At 43.7% G+C, this 19,024-nt stretch overlaps 2 protein-coding genes across 2 annotated transcripts in view; one reads left to right on the forward strand and one right to left on the reverse strand.

Moving 5' to 3' along the window:
- The window catches only part of ADIRF (adipogenesis regulatory factor), a 7,212-nt gene extending 5,614 nt beyond the window's left edge, over positions 1-1,598 (forward strand). The window contains exons 2-3 of the mRNA XM_069067221.1: positions 102-164; positions 1,371-1,598. Of these exons, the coding sequence (XP_068923322.1) occupies positions 102-164; positions 1,371-1,477 (170 nt within the window). The 3' untranslated portion in view covers positions 1,478-1,598. The remainder of the gene's footprint in view (positions 1-101; positions 165-1,370) is intronic.
- CPN1 (carboxypeptidase N subunit 1) overlaps positions 1-19,024 on the reverse strand; it is a 472,336-nt gene that overhangs the window by 142,723 nt on the left and 310,589 nt on the right. The gene's annotated exons all lie outside the window — the stretch shown is intronic.

Below are 19,024 nucleotides of genomic sequence, written 5' to 3' on the forward strand. Positions count from 1 at the left end.
TCTCTCTCTCTCTCTCTCTCTCTCTCTCTCTCTCTCTCTCTCTCTCTTCCCTTCTCCCTTCTCTTCTTTTTCTCTTCTTTCTCCCCATTTATCTATTTCAGCAAATGCAGCAGCAGAAGCTGCCCAGCAGACTGTGGACCAGGCTGCAGAGGCAGGACAGAAAGGTCAGACAATGGAAGGGGATCAAATGGGAGGGGAGGTAATAATAGGGGTGGGGTGGGAAGATAATGATGGGTCAGATAAGGCACTGCTTGTAATTATCAGAGCCCTTCTCTCTCCAGCTAAAATTTAAGGGAACTGGGTATTGATTTTCCTGAAGTTTTCCCCACCAATTGGATTTGACTAAGAACACTTGGCTGGTACTTTATGGATTCAGCTACCCTATATAGTCAGTTTGGCTGTAACAAGCCATATGTGTTCCTAAAAATCATAGTTATGAAGAGTCACCTAATAAAAACCACAAAGCTTATGGGGAAAATGGGATTAGGAGTATAATACTCAAAAACTTCTCAGGGACATACTAGAAAAAAAGAAATTTTATAAAAATAGTAGAAATACATCAATACTACAATAAACAGTGGGTGCTACTCAGCCTGCGACCCAGTTCCTACAGGGGTGGGCGATGGAATGAGCCTAGGTTGACAAAGTTGATGACTGGGGCGGGGGGAACAACAGGGAGGTGGTTAGACCATTGCTAAAGGTGGGGGAGTGTGTGGGTACAGACCAACCCATCTTTGTCCACAGTTCCTACTGCACCAGAAGCTATATAACAAATACAGCACTTTTATTTTTTGAGGGGGGAGGGCAGGACAATTGGGGTTAAGTGACTTACCCAAGGTCACATGGCTAGTAAGTGTTAAGTGTCTGAGGCTGGATTTGAACTCAGGTCCTCCTGACTCCAGCCACCCCCAAATACAGCACTTTGACATTGAAAAAGACCTCAAGTTAGTTTTATGGAAGTGGGTGTGAATTATTATGAAGTGTTCAATCTTCTTCATTCTCCATGTTTCTCATAGATGTGAGCATTAATAAACTCCAAATTCACAGTATTCTCTAATTATTTTCCAATATATCCAATATATGAATCGTAACTAATTTAAGTTTTCAAAACAGGTATTGTAGAAGAACTGACTGTACTATCATGGAGCCCTTGAACCCATTAGAGATCTGCTGTATCTCTGTCTTTGTCCCAGTCCCTTCCCCTTGGAGCAGGTGACTAAGCAGCAATGACAAATGATGAACTTGTTCTGTGTTTTGTGTCTTGGTCACCTCCATCCATAGGGAAGGGTTCTTCTGGAGTGGGGCTGGAGGGGATGGGTGGATTGGAACAGAGAGGCCACCTATTCACCTGCGAGCTCTCTTATCCCCAGCTGCGGAGCACTTGGTCAAGTCAACCCAGGAGGGCATCGACAAGACAACAGGTCAAGCTGCAGAAGCCATTTCAAGCTTTGGGAAGAAATACGGATTCCAAAAGTGATTACCTATGAAAAGGAGTAACCCCTCTCTGTCCTCAATCCCCAATCTCCACCTCCTCATCATGACCTCAATTTGAAAATTCCCCCTGGGGTCTTACCTCTTATTAAAATGAATTCCTTTCATGTGGATGTCTCCTCTTTGGACTCTTGTCTGGCTACTTCCGACCCTGGCAGTTGTGAACAGAAGTTGATCCTTCAGAGTGAGCATAGGTACCACAGAGTCTGTTATTGATTGGAGAAAACATTACAAGAAGCATATACTGTGGGAGTCCTCTAGGACTTGTGTACTCTGGGCATACCCAGGACTGATTGTTTTCTTCTCTGAAGGCTAGTCTGGAGACAGAAAAGGGCAGATCCCTCCTTTGTTGGGGTGGGGAGCAAGGAGGTCTATAAGATAGACTGAGGTTTGTGAATGTACCTCGTGCAGAGCCAAAGCTCCAATAGGAGCCAAGAGGAGATTCTAGTGGAAGGAGCATTAAACTTGGGGTTAGGAGACTTGGGTGGGAATCCTGGCTCTGCCACTTCGTCACTGTGTGACCCTGGGTAGGTCACCTTAACCTTTCTGTAAAGAATTGGGTTAGGTTAGACGCCTCCTAGCTCTGGCATTCTGTGATGCTGTAAGTTGAGTTTCCCAGATTCCCCCCGAGCCAAAAAGACTTGAACTGGCCCAGATGCTCCCCATCACCTCTACACTTGTGCCCTGATTTGGGGGTTCAGACTCTGAGTCCAATGCTCTGTTGGAGAGAGTCTCTTGGTCATTGTTTGGGCTCTGATCGACTCAGAATGAAGGTAAAACCCTGAGGGTCTTCCCCTCACACATTAGTTTTTTAAAGGCCATTCTTTGCCTCATTTCACCAAATGGGTGAACTCACCTCAGCCAAACTGAGCCATGTTAAAGACCTCAGCTTGAAAAGGTCAAAATCTCCTCTGCATCCCGGGCCTTCTCCAGTCGTTCTGATCTAATCTCGCCACTGGACCCAGATGGTTCTAGAGCTGGTGGCTTTGCATGGCCCTGCCTCACTGAAATCCTGTTCACTTGGATGTCACAGCATCACCTCCCTGATGTCACGGTCCTCGAGAACAGAGGACAAACAGGAGGAAACCTGCCTCTTGTGGAAGGTCTTGGTAATACAGCTAGTTATGTAACCAAGGCCCGGAGTCATTGAGTCACAGCTTACCCTCTCCTTCCCCCTCTCCCAGCTCGCATTCTCTCTCTCTCTCTGGTCTCTCTCTCTCTCTCTTGTCTCTCTCTGTCTCTCTGTCTTTCTCTCCCTGTCTCTCTCTCCTCCCTTTCTCCCTCCCTCTTTCCCCCTCCCTCCCTTTCTGCTCCTCCTCTCCCTTTCTCTGTCTCTCCCTCTCCCTCTCTCCCTTTCTGCCCCCTTCTCTGTCTCTCTCCCTCTCTGTCTCTCTCTCATCCTCCTTCCCCCTCTCCCAGCTCTCTCTCTCCCCTTCCTCCTCTCCCAGCTTTCTCTCTGTCTCTCTCTCTCTCCCCCCTTCCTCCCTCTCTCTTTCCCCCTCCCTCCCTTTCTGCTCCTCCTCTCCCTCTCTGTGTTTCTCCCTCTCCCTCTCTCCCTTTCTCTCCCCCTTTGCCACTTTACTCTCCTCTGCACTCTTATTTTGGCTCTTCTGGAATCTTTTCCCCCCCCTAGATATACTTTACATTTTTTCTTTTCATTTTTATTGATAGCTTTTGTTTTTTACATCATTTGCATTTCTGGACATTTTCTTCTCCCTTAACCCTTCTCCCCCTCCACAACAATCTATCACTTATAACAGAATTTTAAAAAATGAAAAGAAAAGCCGTTTGATGAAACTAACCAAAACATCAATGGAGACTGACAGTATATGTAACTTTTTTCTGGAATCCTCTTTGGAATCACCACTTGCTCCTCCTACCTTCCAGTCAGACCAGACTCAGTTTCCTGGGGCTGGTGGTGTGGACCCAGAGAACCAAACAAGGATAGTAGAAAAATGGTTCAAACCCAGACTAATCCCTTCCTTCCCTAACACAGCCATTACCACTGAGGTCCAACTTCAAGACCACTGGCTAGAGGGATCGTAAATCAAGCCTATGGCTAGGGGCAGAGGATAGAATGGGGTCAAAAAGGGGTTAGAGGCAAAGGATTGAGACACAAAGGTGGAACCATAGGAAGAGAGGGGACTGGAGGGGACTCGGGGATGCCAGGGATCAAGGGAGGGCAGACCTAAAGAGCAAGGATTCTTAAAGTTACAAGTTAGTATTTTCTGATCTCTCCAAATCTAGCCAAGTTTCCCCTATATTCCCCCTTTCTCAACACCCTCCTCCAACTCACATGGACAGAATTGCCCCACTTCTCTTTGTCCCCATTCCAGGCCAGCAAATCTGCCTTCTTTGTAGGCTGATTGTCAAGGCAACCTGGGGTGGGGCAGCCACAGGGGATGACTAAGTCGGCTGGCACGGAAGGGTGGGGCAGGACGTGGATAGGCCTTTTGAAGACCAGATGAGAACTGAAACGGGGGCCAGGTTTAGGATGTTGTGCAGTCCTCTGCATCCTAGTAAACTCTGGCAGGAGAAACCAGGCCTGGCCTGAAGGTTGAACTTCTGAGACTATTCCAAATTCCTCACCCCCTCCCTGACCCCAGAACGCTACATCCCATCCTTTTGAATTTCCTGGAAGACTTTATTCTCTTCGCATTGTCTTGACCTACCTTTCTTGGAGTGAGGGTGACTGTATCCATTTTACAAATTAAACAGGCAGATCCAGAGAGGGGCAGCCCCTTACTGAAGACTACAGAGAATTAGAACCAAGGATAGAGCCCCATATATCCTGCTTCCCTTGTCGGTGATTTTGGCCACTAGCCATACACCGCCACTCCCTGGTATGAGCTTTTAATAAATAAATCAAAATCATTGGCGCACTGGAATTTCTCCTTCATACCTTCATCCCTCCCCTGACATTCCTAACTTCAGTCCCCCCTGGCCCCCACCTGTTATTCTGAAGACTCTCCTTTGGCCAACAACTCAGTGGGCTGGTGACTAGACTATGCCCTGGAGCGCAGGCTCAATCTGGACCGAATCAGAGATTCTGAAGAGGCCATAGAGGCTTAGGCAGGTCTCACTCATCAAGGAAGCATCCTGTCTTTAAAACATTTCTGAGGGTTTCTGGTAAAAGAAGAGTAGTTTCAATTCGGGGTGGGGAGGGGAGTCGGGGGGAGTGTCTCCCTTTACCTGTAGTACACTCATTCAGCCACTGGGTGGAGACAGTTTCCTTTCCTTTTGAGCCTGGGGATTTTGACATGTACAATTTTCATCTTTGGGGCAAAAGCTTACACTTTGGCTAACAAGAATCTCAGAGTTCAGGTTCACTTAGAACAAAAAGGATGGGCTCCTTTTACTTAAGCACACGTTGTCATCTACCCGTAGCATCTCCAGCAACAATGGGACAAATGTTCTATTTGTTGGAGACTGTGGTACTCTAGGTGTGAATGTGTGTATGTGTAAATACAGGTACAATGTGTCACTGGACTCTAGACTAAATGCAGGGCTTACAAAATAGGAGTGTCTCTTACATCCTAGTAAGCTGACTTTCTAACTAGTCGAGTTCCTCTAAACTCCAAGTCTGAAGATAGGTTACCAGCAAAAGTCAAATGTAGTGTGATCCCTTCACCTTCACCGATTCTCAGTCCCACAGTCAGTCAATAAAGATTTATTAACTGTCCAATATGGACCAGACACTGTGCTGAGGCCTGGGGATATGAATAAAGGCAAAAGACAGTCCCTGCTCTCAAGAGAGACAAATTATAATGCTGTACAAAGAAGTGATACAGGATGAACTGGCCATAACCAACAGAGGGAAGGTGCTAGCATTAAGGGGGATCTTAAAGGCTTCTTCTGGAAGGTGGGATTTTAGCTGGGACTTGAAGGAAGCCAGGGCAACCAGGAGGCAGAGACAAGGAGGAAAGGGATGCACAGAGTTGGAAAATGGAGTGTCATTGGAGGGGCAGTAAGGAGGTGCAGAAAGGTCAGGGTGGGGGACAAGTTATGAAGGGATGTAAAAGCTAAACAGAGACTCTTACATCTTACATATGATCCTGGAAGATATAAAGAGCCAATGGAGCTCATTAAGTGGGGGGGGGTTGGGAGGAAGGAAGGGCAGTGACATGGACAGACCTGCACTTTAGGAAAATCACTTTGGCAGTTGAGTAGACGATGGCATGGTAAGGGGAGAGATTTGTGGCAGGAAACAGCTAGCGGACCATGACAGCAGTCCAGGTGTGAGGAGATAAGAATCTGCACAGGGTGGTGGCAATGTCAGAGGAGAGAAGGAAATTTATGGGAGAGCTTTTATGAAGGCAAAATCAACAGGCTTTGTCAACAGATTGGATATGGGGTGGGGCTGAGAGAGAGTGAGGAGTCAAGGAAAACACTTGGGTTGTGATCTTGCATGCCTGGCAAAATGGTGATGCCCTAGATAGTACTAGCACATGGTAGTAGTAATAAAGTTAGGAAAAGGGGAGGACCTAGGGGAAAGATAATAAGTTCAGGTTTGGACATGTTGGCTTAGGATATCTACAGGACATATGAGGCAGCTAAGGTGGCGAAATAGATAGAGAGCTGGTCCTGGAGTCAGGAAGACTCACCTTCCTGAGTTCAAATCTGGCCTCAGACACTTAGTAGCTGTGTAACCCTGGGCAAGTCACTTAAGCCTGTTTGCCTCAGTTTCCTCATCTGTCAAATGAGCTGGAGAAGGAAATGGCAAACCACTCTAGAATCTGCCAAGAAAACCCCAAATGGGATCACAAAGAGTCAGACATGATTGAAACAACTCAAAAACAACAGCAACAGGACATTTGTTTAATATGTCCAACAGGCAGTTGGAGGTGGGAGTCTAGAGATTAGGAGGTTAGGGCTGGATAAGTAGATCTGAGAAGCAACAAAATGAAAACCCTCAACATTCAAGGGGCTTCAAAATATTAGATATCTAACTTTATTCAGCTCTACAAACAAAACAATTTTTAAAAACACCCATGAAACTAATAGTAAGTAAGTTAGGAAAATAGAAGGGGTTTGGACAGAAAGATAATGACTTCAGTTTTGGACGTACAAATGAGACATCCATTTTTGAGATGTGCAATAGGCATTAGAAGATTCGAAACTGGAGGTCAGCAGAGAGGTTGGGACAAGGTACATAGATCAGAGAATCATCTACATAGAGATGGTTCTGAAATCCATGGGAGTAGATGGAATCACCAAGCAAATAGCAGAGGGAGAAGAGGACCAAGGATAGAACCCTAGGGAACAACCATGGTTAATGGGAATGACCTAGTTGAAGATCCAGTAAAGAAGATTGAGAACAAGTAGTGAGATGGAAAAAGAACCAGGACAGAGGAGTGTCACAAAAACCTAGACAGAAGGAGAAGGACAATTTCAAAGGCAACAGAGAGGTCAAGAAGGATGAGGACTGAGAAAAGGCCATTGTATTCGGCAGTTAAGAGATCACTGGTAACTTTGGAGAGAGGGGTTTCAGTTGAATGATGGTCAGAAGCCAGACTGTAGAGACTTAAGAAGACAGTGAGAGGAAGGGTAGTAGAGGCATCCATCATAGATGGTCTTCCCAAGAAGTTTAGCCATAAAAGAGATGAGATATGGATTAACAGCTAGCAAGCATGGGTGGATCAGTAAGAGTTTTTTGAGGATGAAAGAGATATGGGAATGTTTTTAGGCAATAGAGAAGCAGCCAGTAGGCTTGGAGAGAATGAAGGTAAGTGATAGAGTAGGGATGATAGAGGGGTAGGTAATCTACTGAAAAAGACAGAATGGAATGGTCTCACTTGGGCATCACTTGGGGTTTGCCTTGGTAAGAAAAGCCAAGTAAAGGAAGATAGTAACAGAAGGCATCTGGGTAATACGAATTGAGGAGGAATGGAGAAGAGGGAGCTTTTGGCAAATGACCTCAATTTTTCCAGTGAAATATGAGGCATCTATCAGGTGAGAGGGAGGGGAAGCTATGGGAAATTTGGAGAATGAAAAGGTTTGAAAACCACTCTGGTGAATGGGCTAGTGAGTCTGTCAGGGGCGTGTGAAAGGACCTGCTGCAGTGATGGCCAGTTGAGATTATGTAATAGAAATTTGCAGCGGATCCAGTTAGCACAAATTTGTGACTTCTGCCAGATTCATTTGGTACTGCTTGAGTAGGAGTGAAGGTAACAGAAGATGGGAATAATTTGGGCTGAGGCTTGACCAGAGCAAGATTATCAATAGGAAAGGGGAACAAGGGACTTGGGAGAAGAAGATAATGTAGAGTTGAAATGCTTCACTAAGGGGTCAAGAAGGGGAAAGGAGGAGAATGTGGCCAGTGCCTGGGAAAGAACTAAGGGGCTGAGGGATTGAAAGTCACTTTTTGGAAGTCAGGTTTGGGGTTTCAAGGGAGGAGAAGTGAGAAGACAACAGATTATGATTCAGATAAGAAGAGATGGCTCCTTTTCTCCTTGCCCATGCTCCCAAACAATCTCAGTCCTTCCCTTCTCTCTACCCCTACATCCTGCTTTGTGGACAAAAACCATCTTTTCCCGCGTCATTCCTGGTCATTAGCTGTTCTGTCTAAGGAATGGCAACTTGTTCCCATCTTTGGCTTCCAGAGATGGCGAATGCTTGAATTGCTTACACCTGCCTTGGCCCCTCTCAGCTGTCAACTGGTGCAGCTTTGGAGCCCCAAGGTCAGGGCTTGAAAACATTCTTGGCTCAGGTTCTCTTGCCACTTGTTATCCTGAGATTTTAATTCCAGACACATGTACAAGGACATGCCTATCAGGGCAGGCTAATTCCCTAAATTACCAAGGTATTTACTGCCATCAACTGGGTGGACAGTGATGAACTAATTAGTTTCACAGAGCCTTTCTCCTCTAAATTATGAGGGATCAACTTGGATTTCACAAGTGTTGTCTGATTCTTCCTTTGGAGGCTTTAAAATTCAGACAGGGTCATAGTGAAGCAGGGAGAGGTAGGGCAGGAGATGACCAAATGTCTACTTCAAGTATGATAGAGTTAGAGTCATGGGACCTGAGTTCTAATCCTGATTCTGCAGACCAATCCCCTACTTTTCCAATTGTGGCAACACCCAGCTGAATTCTAGTTTCCAGCTCATGATGCCCATTGGATTTTAAGTGACCTCTTTCTTTCTACCCCCCCACCCCCACCTTCAAGGACAGGGTCCCATACACTCAATTATTATTGACTAATGGGCCAGGAGGCTGACAAACATTCAGTATGTTCAGAGGTGACACAGGGTCCTTTCTCCAAAACTTCAACTAATCAAACCTGGTTTGCCTACAAACCCAGTCACAAGACAGATTCTCCCTCATGGAGGGGGCAGAATCTGAGGCCCAAACTCCTGAAGTCTGGATCCCAGATGCTGCTTGCTATTGCTTCCCTGAGTATGATCTCATCTCAGTGCCTTCTTCTATAAAGTAGGTGGCTAAATCTGACAGAGCACTGGGCTTGGAGTCAGGAAGACCTGAGTTCAAATCCAACCTCAGACACTTACTATCCCCACTACCAGGGATCCGTCATAAGTCACTTAATTTCTGTCTCAGTTTCCTCAACTGTAAAATGGAGTAACAATAGCACCTGCCTCTCAGGGTTGTTGTGAGGGTTAAATGAGGTATTTTTAAAGTACTTAACACAATCCTTGACTCATAGTAAGCACTTAATAAATGCTTGTTTCCTTCCTTATTTATCTGGTCATAGGGTAAATCTTCCTCCGGCTAGGTCTCCAATTCCCTCTTCCTCAGGAATCGTACCTTCTGAAATACCTAACAAAGAATTTAAGAGTGGGAGAGGACCTTAGAGATCATTTAGTACAACAGATCCCTTTATAAAATTTCACTGCTTCAGCCTCTGGCATCACGATTCACCCTGTCTCCCATGTTCTTAGCTTCTGTAGTATCTCTGACTGCTTCTTCTCCCTCACTTTTTATACCCAATCAATGACCAAGTCTTGTCCACTTTAGCCCTCTGTCTCTTCTATCCATTCTCTCCTCTCCATCTCCACTGCTATTAGTACAAGCCCCCACAACCACCTTCCCAGATAATTGCAATAGACTCCAGTATCTTCCCACATCTTCTCTTTCTCCACCCAATTCTTCCTTCATACCCTAACCAGACTAGTAGTCTTTATGTATGCATTGAGATGTATCTCCTTGATTCAATTAACTTCAGTGACTACTGCCCACAAAGTTCCAAACTCCATTCCTTGGCTTGGAAGGCCCTTTGGAATCTGGCTCCACCTCACCTTTCTGGCCTTCACTTCACCTCTATGACTACCCTGTACCTAGCAGCCAAACTGGACCACTCCACACCAATGCGGGAATTTGTTTTGCTTGACTATGCATATTTGTTACAAGGTGTTTCTTCTTTTTCAAGTTGAGGAGAAGGTAGCTAGGGCGAGGTATGGGCATCAAGGGATATAGGAAGAAAGAAAAGAAAGAAAGGGAAGAAAGAAAAGAAAGAAAGGGAAGAAAGGAAAGAAAGAAAGAAAGAAAGAAAGAAAGAAAGAAAGAAAGAAAGAAAGAAAGAAAGAAAGAAAGAAAGAAAGAAAGAAAGAAAGAAAGAAAGAAAGAAAGAAAGAAAGAAAGAAAGGAAGGAAGGAAGGAAGGAAGGAAGGAAGGAAGGAAGGAAGGAAGGAAGGAAGGAAGGAGGAAAGAAGGAAAGAAAGAAGAGAAAAGGTAGGGAAGAAAGTCGAATAATTTTTTAGTGAACAGAAGAGAACAGAAAGATAGAAAGCACAGAGAAACGTAACAACTTTGAAAGCTATGCTATCAGATATATTTTAAAAGAATATGTATCTGTATTACAGAATTAGATGGGGGAGAGTAGGACAAGTGGTCACCTTTGAACTGCAGTGCATTCGTGTGTTTGGAACCCTCGGAGAACTCTGCATTCAAGGGTTCTTGAGGTAGACTTACAAATTGACTAAATTTTTAAAGTAACTTTTTTTCCATTGTAAACATTTCTGTAAATACTATCAATTGGAAATTAGAACAGTAGAGTACTTTTTTGAATCCAATCCTATTTGTATTTTATACAGTATTTCTCAGCTGTGATCTTTGGAGCAAAAGCCAATGGCAAGAAAAAAATAGTTTGTACCTGTTTCATGAAGTATACCTTTGGGTTTTTGTCAATAATTTTAATTCAAATAAAACTGCTACTTTCAATTTAAAAAAAGGATATATATCTATTGAAAAATAAAAGTAAGCTGTACATAATAGATATTTGCAATTTCAAATACAATCCTCTTTTTCTGTTCTATTATGTACATGGAAATGTTCACTTTATTGTTATTAGTTAAGTTCAGAATTTTAAAAAATATGATAAAAAAAAATAACCCAAGTTACATTACTACTTGATTCCTAAGTGTCCCTGTAGCCTACTGCCCACTTGCCTTTCTTTACCATTTCCTATGCCTAGAATGTCCACCTTTATTCTTCACTCCTACTAAATTTCAGCTGGCATCAAGTCACAGTGGAAAAAAACACTGATGTTGGAGACAGAGGACTTAGTTTCAAATCCTGCCTCTGATGTTCATTATTTTTGTTACTAGGGACAAGTCATTTAACCTGTATTTTCCTCATCTACAGACTGAAGCAGTTGGAGTAGATGCCTCTGAGATCCTGTTGTTTGGGATCTATGATCCTATGAGTCATCCTTTAAGACCCAACTCAAATGACACCTCCCAAATAGTCTTCTCTGAAAGAAAGTGGAAGAGATGCAAAAAAAAAAAAAAATGAAGGAGAGGAGATTAGAGGAAAAAGAAGAAAAGAAAAAAGGGGGGAGGTAAGGGAGGAGGAGTTGAGACAAAGGAGAAACAGAAGAGAGAAAAGAGGAATGGGAGATTTATGGGACAGTGTGTGTGTGGGGGGGAGGGACATGCACACTTTTCCTGGGCATAGGGTTCCAGGATTGTGGAAACATGGGCTATCACAGGTCCCTAGGGATTCATGCAATAGCTGGATCCTTTGACTACCCCATTCCCAAAAGTCAGTATCACTCGAGGGATAGATAATGTGAGGTCTGAAAGGCTCACATAGAGGAAGATTGCCTCTTGAGGAGATGTTCCTGGTCACAGTGGGTAACTTGGAGAAGATTTCACCTGAGCCACTGTATGAGATCAGGCCACCATCCTCAGGTTCCCAGGAATGCTTGAGCAGATGCTGGAGCCCAGGAATAGAGATTAGAGGCAATTTGGCTGTGTATAAATGAATCAAAATGTGTGTGTGTGTGTGTGTGTGTGTGTGTGTGTGTACTTACATGTTGAAGCAGGGCATGGTTGGGAAGGATTTTGTTAACTCTGTGTCAGAATGTCCATGGAAATGAAAAACACTTCCCCAGAATTCACCAACACTTCCATTATGGAACTGGAGGATCATGAGACACCATGAAGTAGAGAACAAGGAAGTAGAATTTTATTTCTTCCAGCATCCTCCATCTTGACTCTATAACGGGCACAAAGGTTGTGGCTTCTCAGTTCTTCCCTTGAGGAAGACTATAATCAGCTGCTGAGTTAGAGCTGCTGAGGTCCATGAAGATGTTTGCTGTACCAGTAAGGGCAATCAGTGATGAATGAGATAACCTAAGAGCCCCTCAGGGACATTTTCTCTTCTCTCCTGCCTCCTGGTTGGGAAAAGACACTACCCTTCTAGCTGAATAATCCTTCCAAGTTTATCTCCCTAAATAGAAAAACCATTTTCAGCTCTTACAGTCAGAAATACCTGATGCTGGTCACTGTATAGCCAACGAACTGTACCCCCAACCACCCTGGAACTCTCTCCCCTTCAACAACATTGTCTTCTCCCCTGAGTATAAAAGAAATTAGTAACCACTAATGCTTGTTGTGCTATCAATCCTAACATCATGGATAGAGGTGGAGGAAACTTGTTGGTCTGGGAAATGGAGATATATATATATCCGGCCCCTAGTGAAAAGCATGGGAAAAGAAAGCAAAATTCCCGGGATGGGGGGATTTTTTTGGGTCACTCTGTCACTGTTGATTAACCAACTGGAAGTCGATTTACAGGAGGGACTATAAAAAAACAGAGGGATTAATAACCTGAAACAAATAAAAAATCACTTAGACTAAACAAGCTAAGCCCTTTGGGGTAGATTGGAGCCAACAGGGGACAAAAGAGGAAGAAAGGACTGCTTTTCAGTGCATTCCCTTTTGGATTTCTTTGTTGGGTCCCTGCGTTGTTCCCCTATGCCCTTTCCCACTTTCATCAGGTTAGTGGTGAGAATATTTGCAGAGTAAGGGCCTCCCCCAGTCCTCTTCATTCATCGCTGTCCTGCTTACACTGCTACAATGGTATCTGCTTATATGTGTCCCCCATGTTGCATATAAAGACTACCTCCTAAGGGGCTTTATTATTCTCTCAAGTGAACGGAAACCTTATTTTATTTAAATTGGAGGAGGGGGAAGCAACTGGAGGGTGATCTTAAACATATATATACTAAGACCTTGCCTCTGACATGACTAGAGCTCTGAATTCAGTATAACCCAGATCTGTTTCAGCATCTATCCCAAGGAGTTTAGTAGCCACTAATGAAAGAACCTCATTGTAATTTGGCCACAACAGTGATGTGTGGAATAAAATGAACCTTCCCCTACTCAGTGAAAATTGTCTGTTGTTTTTAGAAGTACTGTGATACTATGAAATTAACAGTGATATATATATATAAATATATATACATATGTAATAGTAATGTTAAAATGACCCTTCCCCTACTCAGTGAAAATTGTCTGTTGTTTTCAGAAGTACTGGAATACTAAATACTATGATACTATGAAATTAACATTGACATATATATAAAATATGTGTGTATATATATACATATGCACATATATACACACACACATATGTAATAATAATAAAACGACCCCCTACTTGATGAAGATTTTCGCTGCTGTTTCTAGAGGTACTGTGATACTATGACATTTATAAAATAGGGCTTTGCAGGGGCACTTCGTGGGCCACTGAATTGCTTGCCAACTTGCAAGCATAAAAAAGCAGTTAGAGCCAATACCCAGGAACAGGGAAGGGTATGAAATGTTCATTAGCCTCAGGGTGCTTTTCTTATTTCAGCTCTGTTCATGAGATGGAAGCCTGGAGATTTCTTGGAAACAGTAACTTGGTGTAAGATGCAACATCCTGGGTTCAGCATCATCAGCTTTGAAACTGGAAGAGAATACCAATTGGTTTCTGGGCACTGGATGCAAAGATCAGGGACTTTTATATGGTGCTGTTGTTTAGAATGATGTGGACTGGTCCTAGAAGAGAGATTATTTAGAGGCTAAATTGTGGAATTTCACCTCAGTGAAATCCCAGTCTCATGTTCATCTTCCCAAAACATAAGTCTGACTATGTCACTCTCCTACTCTACAATCTTGCATAGCTGCCTGTTGCCATTAGGAAATAACACAAATTCCACAGCCTGGCATGGAAAGCCCTTCCCAGTCCTGCTCCAGGTTATCTATCCAGTCTCATTTAACACTGCTTTTCTTCACCTTCTAGGTTGTAGCTGAATTGGCATGCTTGCTGCTCCTCAAACATGGCATGCCGCCTCACACCCATGCCTTCCCACAGGCCGGCTCTGGTGCCTGAGACACATTTCCTCGGAATCCTTCACTTCCTTCAGAGGTCACCTCAGGAGCTGCCTCCTCCCTCTTCCCCTTATGAGGTGGAAATGGTGTTTCCAATTAGTGGGACTCAAGGAGGGGCTGTTTTTGTTTTCATCTTTGTAGCCCAAACTTCTAGCTCTGTGCATTACACACAACAGGCACTAAAGAAATGCTTGGAATGTAGGAAATATTGGGTCAGAACCATAGAGGAGAACATTCCCTCCAGGGACAGGCAAGGGTTCAGTGCCTTTGGTAAACCCAATCTTAACAGTCTCTACATTATTTTTTTTTGCTTCACAGGGGTGGTCCCACACACAGATCTTGAGGTGAACTGCCATGTTGTTCAAATAAAAACTGCTTAAGGTCATTCAAAAACCATCAGAGCAACTGGCAGATTTAGAAATAAGGTTAGATCCTAGAGTTGGAAAGAATTTCAAACATAATCCAGTCCAATCCCCACCAAAAAAGGAATTTCCTCTATTACCACCACAGAAAGGGCTCATCCAGGCTTTACTTGGTGACTCCCAGTGTCTGGTTGTCTCTGAGCAGAATAGACAAAATAATGGATTTTGTAGAAAGTGCTTGGGAGATATTCCCATTTAGAGCACATGCCAATGATAATGTTGAAATCTAGAGGGTGGGGGCGGCTAGGTGGCACAGTGAATAGAACACTGGCCCTGGAGTCAGGAGGACCTGAGTTCAAATTTGACCTCAGACACTTAACACAAAAACTAGCCATGTGACCTTGGGCAAGTCGCTTAACCCCAAAAAGAAATCTAGAGGGTGGTAGTAGTACCCTGGGCATCTAACGATTAATTCTTTCTAGAAATACATGGGCTTCTGCAGAGTGGTCTTTTCATATGTCTAAAAATAGAAATTAATATCTAACATTCCTCTAATGGACTTAATTAATCCATTAATCAATATATGTCTATGGAATCAAATTCTTCTAAGTGTTCAACTCTGTGCTAAGTACTGGGGGGAGAAAGGGCCACAATTATGGGTATAATTTTTTTATCTTTAATCTTAAGGAATTTATAATTTATTTAGGGAAATAGTATAAAAATACAGAAAAAGCTAAACAATAAAAAGATCTAGTGACTAGTGTGATATTAATTTTTCAGATGAAGTGCTATAAGCATTCAAGAGAGGGAAGGCATTATTGCCTGGAGAGGGTAGTTGCTTAGACAGAAGAACTAAGCTTGGTGTTAAGGTATAAAGGAAGGTGGGGCGGCTAGTGGCTCAGTGAATAGAGCACTGACCCTGGAGTCAGGAGGACCTGAGTTCAAATCTGGCCTCAGATGCTTGACACTTACTAGCCATGTGACTTTGGGCAAGTCCCTTAACCCCAATTGCCCTCCAAAAAGGAAAAAAAAGGTATAAGAGAAGGATTTGGGTGGAGATTTCTTAGCTTGTCACAAGGTGGCATTCCAGAATTGGGTTTCCAGTGACTGGAAGAAAATAAGTTGAAGAAATAATAATGATAATGATAGCTAACATCTATATGGTGCTTACTTTATGTCAGGTGTTTTATAATCATTATCTCATTTGTTCCTTACAACAATCCTGAGAAGTAGGCACTATTATTATCCCCATTTTACAGATGAGGAAACTGAGGCAAAGAGGGGTTAAGTGATCTGCCCAGGGTCACACAGCTAGTAAGCATCTGAAATTGTATTTGACTTTAGGTCTTCCTGACTCCAGGCCTGGCACTCCATTCACTCTGGGTCACCTAGCTGTCCCTGAAAGAAAGCAGGAAACTAGAGATTTGACTGCAGGAGGAAGAGAGTACAAGGCAGAAATGAGAGGGGCATGCTGGGCGGGGTGGAGGGCAGTGACAGTGAGGAGGGGGGCTCACTAGTCTGGCTGGAGTGAGGGTGAACATGGAGGAATAGTGGTCAAAAGGGGAGGTCCTGAGGAACCAGAGTTTAGCCTGCCTGGCTGAAGAGTTTGGAGTTTTTAGCTAAAATACTCTGCTCCCTCAAAAAAAAAACCCCAGAAAACCCCAAACAAATTCCAGCATTCATGGGTTTGACTCACCAACGCTCTAAGTTTCATTTTGTATCTTTGGTGGTTTACATCGCCATTTGACTGATTCTAGCAAAGGGGAGGATGCTATGTCATAGTTCTATTTGCACAAAATATTGACTGTCTCCTTAAACTGTATGTATCACAGGAAAATGGGCTTTACCTGCTGGACCGCTCAGTCAGTGGTTTCTGAAACATGTGGTTTCAAGGCATGCATCAGCGTCCCTTCCCAACCCAGCTGGTTGGTGCCTCCTAAGGACAATTCCCCAGAATTTTACAGCTGGCTCAACAGAATGTTTTTAAACATTCCAGTCCCCCAAACAAAAATTCACTCTTTCAGTGTGGCTACTATCAAATATTCCCCCAGCCCTCTCTATTAGCTCCCTAGGATATAAGCTTTTCCTGCACTAGGCCAGGGTGCATCTGACACCTCCTGGGGTGTGGTTCCCCTGGGGTGACCTCCCCACATGCTACCTCTATCATTCTTGCCATTTTTAAACCCTCTCTGTGCTCAAACCCCAACTCTTTGGCCTGTAAACACATGGGGATTTTTTTTCTTCATAGCACTGGCATTAATGATACAATACACCTTAATAGCACCTTTCTTCCTTGTCTTCCAAGTCTAATATAAATACTAATTACCCTGTTCCACACCCTGCTGAGGCAGGATGGCATCATGGGGAATGGGTCACATGCCGGAGGCTGCCCCATTTTAGTGGCAGAGTCAGCATGGGACTTGGTTGTGTCTCTCAGCTACCATCCCATAGTTTTATCAGATGATGGTTGTAAGAGTGAAAAGGGGCTAACTGGGTGAGGGAACAGTTCCCTTCCCTGCCTCCCCCAACTCTCCGTTCCCAACCCTCACCATATATACACATATACTAACTCAGGGCCCTAAGCAGATGCTCCATTGGAGAGGGGTTGGGCAAATGGGAGGAGAATTTTATCCTTCTTCCCTAAGCTGGAAAGAACCTAATTAAAATTTATTCTTTTCCAACTTGGTGATTAGAAGCCCCAAACATTATGATGCTGGCTGTCAGGGGCCATCACCAGTCATCTCTCTCATGTTTTCATCTCACCAGCCATCCCTCTCATGTTTTCTCTTGTCCAAACCCAGAAACCTCAAAATGATAGCAGCTTGACTTTCAGAACCACAATTTTCTAAAATAGTGTGTCTCATCCCATGGTTTAGCCATGGGACATATTCTTCTAGAGACTAAGGTGCTGTGTTGCTTATATTTTTTGAGCCATACTTGGCTCTACATCCTTGTTTCAGTTTTTCTGGTCCCAGATAATCCTCCTTTAATGGCGGAATACCTTTTGCCTTAGGCAGAAGTTGCTCTTTGGCGAAGAATTCAATGCCTTTTGGGATACCTCACTGTCCAGAAGCCCCATGAATCCCCAGCAGCAGCCTCCTATCATAAAGTATGTGATCTGTGCCCCACCTCTGATCTAGCCTTGCTACTTACATGGTGGCCTTCTAAGTCACTGTGCAGGGTTACTGGGGGAAGAGGATGCCTGGGAAATGTCTCCAACCACTGAGACTGACATCAAGACAACCAAGGTGTCTTATTTTAGTGGTGCCAAATATCCAGTGGCAAAATCCCTAAGTGAAGACAGAACCAGATTAAAACATAATCGGAAAATATTTAACAAAATACATAAAAATACAATAGGACATAGAAAATGGTAATATGTGTTTTTCTAAGTAACATATAGCCAGCTGTCATCCTGATGTAGAGTTTAGTGACTTTCATTTCTGTTTGAGTTTGATGCTACTGTCTTATATCATATTCCTTGGTGGCCCCATCAGGATCGAGGCTTAGTAAATGGAGAGGCAGTCTTTTGTAGGAAGAAGAATACTATACTTGAAATCAGGAAGACCCAGATTAGAACCCTGCCTCAGACACTGACTAGCTGGGCAAGTATACCTCTCTGGGCTTCACTTCCCTCGGCTATAAAGCAAGGAGTTGGTCTCAGTGACCTCTAAGGCCCCTTCAAGTTGTAAATCTATGACCCCATGGATAAGGAGGGTGGTTTCTGTGTTCTTATGTTGTTATAGTGAAAGGAACCCTGCACATGGCATCCCAACTCTGATGCGTACCAGCCGTATGATCGTATGTTGTGCCGTCTAGACTGTAGACAAGTGCAATAATCTCTCTGAAACTCAGTTTCCTCAATGCAAAAAAGAAGCAACAATTCCTACTACCTACCTCAAAGGTGTACAGTGAACAAAACCCTTTGGAAACTATAAAATGCTCTATAAATGTGAACTATTTTTCTTTTTTTCTTTGTGTGTATTGAGATATCTAAGCTGCTTTGCCCCCTTGGAGGCAGAGCAGTTTAGTGAAAAGAGAACTGGATTTGTAGTGAGGGGACCTGGGTATAGTTCCTGGCAATGCTGTTTACTCTGAGACTGTGGGCAAGTGAGCTCACCTCTCTGGGACTCCTCTGTTACTTCATCTGTAAATGAAAGGGTTGGATTAGATGGTTTCTGCCATCCTGTCTAGCTCTAAGCCTATGATCTATCATGAGCTTGATGAGGATGTCCTGGTTAGAGGATACCATGATCTCTGGCTTTAAACCAGGGATGATTAAGAGACTGGCTTATCATATGCTCCTATCCACCCAATATTGGAATCACGAGCACCCACACACCCACACACCCACACACACATACTCAATCAGGAGACCTGGGATCTGGTGCTGACTCTGCCACATTTTATCTGAGTGACCCTGGGCAAGTCACTAGACCTCTCAGTGTTTTAAGTAGCACTTAGTTGTAGAAAAGGTGCTCCTCTACATTAATAGAGGAAATTTCCTCATCCAGGAGTCCCCTATCACAATGAAACCACAGGTTCAGGCCTTCTC

This window comes from Petaurus breviceps, unplaced genomic scaffold (genome assembly GCF_028583685.1).
Source record: "Petaurus breviceps papuanus isolate PSGF00001 unplaced genomic scaffold, PetGlider_PUasm1.0 90740, whole genome shotgun sequence".
Taxonomy (NCBI): domain Eukaryota; kingdom Metazoa; phylum Chordata; class Mammalia; order Diprotodontia; family Petauridae; genus Petaurus; species Petaurus breviceps.